This window comes from Danio aesculapii, chromosome 12, assembly GCF_903798145.1.
Source record: "Danio aesculapii chromosome 12, fDanAes4.1, whole genome shotgun sequence".
NCBI lineage: Eukaryota > Metazoa > Chordata > Actinopteri > Cypriniformes > Danionidae > Danio > Danio aesculapii.
The window spans coordinates 36,530,609-36,536,613 of NC_079446.1; the positions used below are offsets into that span (position 1 = coordinate 36,530,609).

The 6,005-nt window shown below is 40.3% G+C and overlaps 2 protein-coding genes across 2 annotated transcripts in view; one reads left to right on the plus strand and one right to left on the minus strand.

Moving 5' to 3' along the window:
* The window catches only part of timm23a (translocase of inner mitochondrial membrane 23 homolog a (yeast)), a 6,337-nt gene extending 4,349 nt beyond the window's left edge, over positions 1-1,988 (plus strand). Inside the window, 3 exon segments of the mRNA XM_056470086.1 lie at positions 1,112-1,170; positions 1,274-1,384; positions 1,481-1,988. Coding sequence (XP_056326061.1) covers positions 1,112-1,170; positions 1,274-1,384; positions 1,481-1,593 — 283 coding nt within the window. The 3' untranslated portion in view covers positions 1,594-1,988.
* Positions 1,989-2,576: 588 nt separating this feature from the next.
* zgc:112285 (uncharacterized protein LOC561476 homolog) lies at positions 2,577-4,845 on the minus strand. Its single transcript, XM_056470131.1, is given in 11 exon segments — positions 2,577-3,276; positions 3,365-3,502; positions 3,504-3,529; positions 3,809-3,833; positions 3,836-4,047; positions 4,050-4,090; positions 4,197-4,290; positions 4,374-4,484; positions 4,724-4,756; positions 4,759-4,816; positions 4,819-4,845. Coding segments are annotated over 11 exon segments (945 nt in total). The 3' UTR covers positions 2,577-3,096.
* Positions 4,846-6,005: the final 1,160 nt, after the last annotated feature.

Sequence of the window (6,005 nt, forward strand, 5' to 3'; positions counted from 1 at the left end):
TCTAACTGGCTGTCACCTGTTTGATGATTTAAAATACACTCAAAGTGCATGTGAATCATTGACGCTATCATAAGAAAAATAACATTTAAATAAATGTCAGTGATCTGGGGGCAATTTCATTCAGTGAACCACTTTCGTGTGTAAAACTGTAATTTATGGCCCATTTGCACTGACTGGTACAGTACAGGTCACCTTTATCAGGCTTGCGTTTCCACTACCAAGGGTACCCTTTTGGTGGGCGTGGTGTACAACAATGTTTTAGTCAATGTCATTCTCGCTCTAATAAATATCTACAGAAAAGCTGTACGGGTCGCTCGCATATCATGAGAAGCACTTCTTGCTTTATACACAAATACTTGTGTATAAATGTTTATTACTAACTTTTCTATGAACATAATCTGATTATAACTGCAGATCAATGACAGTGCGAAAAAGCCTACTGTAACGTTTGCGATTTATATAAAATAAATGCAGTATATATGAACACATACAGACCCATACAGTCTCCAATATGTTATCAATTACAGAAAATCTACACATAGCATACATTTAGTTCTTATTTGGGTTCAAAACCAACACTCAATATAGCCCACAATCTGTGCAAACCTTTGTATTTAAAACCCATGTATTTAAAACCCATGTATTTAAAACATGGCGGTTCCTTTGTTTTCATTCTGGCTAGCTCCACGAGCTTGTGACATATCTCTGTAATCAATCAGCGTTCAGCTGTGTGTGTAGCTCCACCGTTTGGTAGCCTTTCGAAAGGGTGCCGAAAAAGAGGTTTGGTTCGATTCTGTACGCCTTTTTACAGTGAAAACGGCCATAAAAGTGTACCGTACCGTACCACTCAGTGGAAAAGGGCCATTAGTTCAGATCAAAAACCACGTGTTCTGTGCATCCTGACTAGTCGACGTCAGTCAAAAAGCGCAATGACGGAGCATTAAATTCAACAAGTCGACTAATCTGTGTAACCCCACAATACCCTGAAACACCTTTATATTTATTTTTGTTTATGAATGTATAAGTAACATTTATTCAACTTGCACTGAAGTGGTTTGACTTTTACAAACTTTATAATTTTACTCATATTGAATTTGTAATGTTCTGCCAGGATTTTGAACATGGTCACACGACAAGGGGCATCGTGGGCCAACACACTAGGATCAGTAGGTGAGATGCTTTTAAAGAATCTTATGAAATAAAATGTCACAATCTGTTGGATCGTTTGTTGAAGAGAGACATGTTTAATAAAATTTTTCTTTTATTTGAGCAGCTCTTTTGTATAGCGTCTTTGGTGTGGCCATTGAGAAGGCCAGGGGTGCAGAGGATGACCTCAACACAGTGGCAGCTGGAACATTAACCGGGATGGTATTTAAATCCACTGGTGAGCAAAAGTCACATTGATCTAAATGCTAATTATGGTGGCTATAAAAGATTTTATGTTGTTGAGAATCTTTTTTTAATGACAATCTCCATTCAGGTGGATTCAAAGGAGTTGCCAGAGGAGGTCTCATTGGTTTAGCCATGTCAGGGTTGTATGCTCTGTACAACAACTGGGATCACCTAAAGGGGAAATCTCCTTCACATTACTGAGGATGACTGAGAGCTCAAACCATGGACTTATTTTGACTCTGAGCCAATTCTTAGTATTTTTTGCCCCCTTTTGTATTCATCCATTTCGACAAGATACAAATGGACCACCACGAGTGCACAGATTCTTCAAAGTTAGGTTAAGTATAATATTTAAATGGAAATACCAAACTGCCTCCAAGTATGTGGACTATGTTGCAATGAGTTAGCTGGTAACATCGTGTTCGTTGATGTATGTTTTTGTTGATGTTAAGTTGCTGATGTTAAGGAACTCTATGCTTTGATTTTGAGGTTTTATCTGTTGTCATTGTGGATTTATGCATTTTGTCAGTGCTGATTAAACTGGGCTCTTCCTCTTTGGAATGGTCTGTAATAAAATGCAAGTTCCTGCTGTTTAATACTCTATCTGTGCTTTTGTGGCATCAAGACAACTTACTGGTAGTTACATGATTCAGTACTACACTATCCTAGAATCATGTAACTTTTTAAATAAATAAGAAAAATAATATTAATTAAATGACATTCAATAACTAAATCAACCTTCAAATTAAGATCTTTGTAAGTTTTTATAATGTATGACAAATGGTTGTAATGAAATAATGTTTTACAAATGGTTTATTTGTAAGCAGGTCAGCCTCAATTTCAACAGTCAATATGCAGTGTACAGAGAAATATTGAAATATTTTTCATAATGAATGTCCTTCATTGTGACTCTGTTAAAATAGGCACTCGCTGTCAGTAAAAAAAAAAAAAAGCATTTTTCAAATTAATATTTTTTTTATAAATGAAAACATTTCTCTTAGCAGTAATGTACTAACCCAAACTCTTGCCTAAAGATTAAATAATTATAAGCAATATATTAATATATTAAATCATTCTATATTTAATTTTTGGTATTAGAATAATATTTAAAAATATAAAATAGGAGGGATTTATAGAAATTATCTGGATAGATTGCTTGTAGCACTTTATAGTGTACAGTATAAATTTCCATCTAGCTGTGTTGTTCAATGAAAAGCAGGAGACTGCCTCCCTCTTCAGGTGATATTTTCTATTGCTACTTGACGCTGACTGTCAAAGCACCTTAGCAACTGAACGCTGGACTGCCCACAAGAGGGCAAATGCACATGCCAAACCATACAGAAGAAAAAAACAAAGCCAGCTGACTTGATGAGTGTAATGCAGAATAGCCAGGACTTGTTTTACAAAAAATGTTGCTTGGCTTGCCGAACACAAAGTGCAGATCATTGTGATATAGCTGAAAGCAGTTTATGTACTACAGCGAAGCCCAGAAGAATCTCACATACATAGCGGAGAAAAGTCCCACAACTGGTGCAAACTAACCCTAACTTGGTGACTTGGGATTGTGATGCTGTACACCAGCTACCAGTTCATGGACCCACAAATGAATAAGCAGGTCCATGGGCCTGACCCAGACAGGGACATGGCACTAAATCTGTTGCTGTCACAACTTGTCGTGGGCAGGGATTTTTTGCAGGTGGGAATTTAGTGCAAGAAGAAATCCCTGATGCGTGTGGCCTCGATCCATGGATGTAGGCTGCGGTGGCGAGTGAAGACACTGGGCTGGTTTTCCACTGTGCATCCAATGGGACCAAAGCTCACAATGCCACGAACCTCCCACGGTCCACGCCCAACCTGGCATAGCAGAGGGCCACCTGAGTCACCCTGTGGAGAAAGACCCACAGACAAGGGTGTGAGGGCAATTGAATATAGGGCATCTTCATGAATTTCACCATTAAAGTTATCTTCTCACCTGGCATGCAGCTGGGGTCCCTTCTGTGTCTCTGAACCCAGCACAAATCATGGAGTCTCTCACACGGTCCACCCCAGAACTTCTTCTGCCGGCAGGCTTATAGTCAATGATTGGGAGCCGAGCTTGGTTCAGTGCTTCAAGCTAGTGACACATTTTCTTTTCCACCTAAAAGTTGACAAAAAGAAGAGATCGTAAAGCCATGTTCTAAATAAGTGGACACTCTCCCTTGGTAAACTCAATAAAATTAAATTGTTAATTGTTTTTGCCTCCAGGGCTTAAAATAAACCAGTTTCATAGTAGATGGGTTGGGTGTTTACCATACACTTACACCTTATCTTTGATTCAATATCTAAACCAATCAGTGTTCTCTCTTAGTTTTTGAAGCATTCATCTTTTATATATGAGACTATGCAACTAAGGTCAAAGGTTTAAGTTTGTTTGTACCTCGTGTATCCCCCCAGCCCGTCCCCCCATGCAGTAGTGCCCTGGATTAAGGTTGATCTGCTTGCGCGGCAGGCAGGCATAGCGAATAAAGTTACTTGGCTGGATGTCCGTGGCAGCTTTAACCAATGCAATATCATAGTCCATTTCACTGTGGGCGGGATAGCGGAAGTGCTCATGCCTGTAGATCCTCTTCACTGGAAAGAATCGTTCTGCGGTCTCTGATCTTTCACTGATGCTTACCCAAAAACGATACGCCAGCTACTAGCATCCTCTGCCTTTCCCCTGGACACAAAGAGAGTGACACGCACTGGTTATGACATTGAAGGGGGAAAAACACTAGGAAACAAGGATTCATCAACTTTCATCATATAATTAATGATTGTCTAACTTCTGGAAGCAGTGAGCAGCAGTCAGAACCCAATTCTTATGGATCAGAGTCCCTCCACACACATGAACATAATGTTTACTGCCTCTGGGGACGAACCTACAGAATAGAAACAAGCGTCAGAGACTTCCTCTTTTGGTAGACATTGAGTAATTCTGTGTCATTTCAAGCGCAATTTACCTGCAGCGGAGACCTGCCACGGCCAGGAGTGAGGTCTTGCTTCGTTGCCTGACACATACGCTCCACTGTGTTTGGTTTGAAAATGAGCCAGGCCACAGTCCTTCGGCCAGTCTAAGGACAGAACAACGCTTGAGTCAATGTCAGTTAAAGTGCCACAATGACAAGCAAACACCAGGTAGACAGGATTATGAGGAGCAAATGAAAGGTGTTGTACCAGGAGAGGAAAGAAGGAAAGGAAATCCATATTTGGATCTTTGAGAAAGACATAGAAATAAGTATAAGTCATTTTTTTCTTAAGTTGAAATGCACTTGAAAAGAGGTCAGTGGTCGGTTTTCATTTAATTTCTCACCGAGGTGGAGGATTTTGTGCTGTTGAAGGCGACTGGGTTGAATGCATGGGTGGAGGCTCTGTCCAGTGCCAGACCCAGAAGCAATAGCAAAATATGCGAAAAAATAGGCTCCGTATTGCCATGATCTACAGTAAAAACTGTGTGCTGCGCTGTGGCGATTACCCATTTATACTGTGCCTAATACAGGGGCCATCCTTTGTACACTAGACTCCCCTGTTGTTGGGACAAAGCACTTTGACAAAACCCCTCCCAATCCTGGATTGTTCTGGTGTGGTGGCCGAGGGGTTTTCAGAACAAGCTGGCACCAGGGAACCAGGAGTCCCATCAGCACTTTCATCCCTTGCCTCTGCAAAACAACTCACCCAGAATAGATTTGCCAGTAGCCTCCTTACAGTCACACCATGCTGTTTGGATGAAAGGGGCTGACCTTCATGAGACCTTCATCTGTCTTCCATCTAAACCCTTGGAAATTTGACCGGGGTAAAACCCTGATAAATAATTAACAGGTCATGACTGATCCTTGTGTCGTTTATATATTAATTTCATTAAAGATTAGTAAAACCTGTTCTAAGGCACTCTATCCAAAGTGTCTTACAGTCTACTCATTACAGAAAACCCAGCATTAAGGGCCTTGCTCAAGGGCATAATGATGATTGTTCATAGCCAAAAACCTTTTAGACTTTTAAAACTTTTTAAGAGGACCTTATGTCACTGCCTAATTTTCATAATAAATGTTATAGTTCAAGGGTCTCCAAACTCTGTCCTGGAGGGCCGGTGTCCTACATGTTTTAGTTCCAACCTGAATTAAATGCACCTGAACCATCTAATCAAGCTCTTTCTTGGTATACTAGAAACCTCCACACCGGTGTGTTAAAGGAAGTTGGAGCTAAACTATTCAGGACACCGGGCCGAGTTTGATCACCCCTGTTATAGTTAGTCTCATTGCTTTAGCTAAACTTCTCAAGGACACAAAGTTTGTACAGTATAGTCTTTTGTTACCAGCAGAGGCATAAGAACCAGAACAGAAGATGAAACGGGGCCTGTAAAACCAACTGAATTTTAAAAGTAGTTTGCTCTGGTGGAGCAGTTTTGAGGACACGAGATGCTGAGATGATAATTACTGTGTGTGTGTGTGATTATTTTCAGGCTGAATGGAGTTTTATTATGCTTGTTCATGATGTGTCACCTGTTGTAGTTAATCCAAACGTGAAATACAGTACAGCAGGGAAAAACAAAACAGAAAGGAGCACCTGCTCAGGGACAGTCAATACTAGGGAATGTG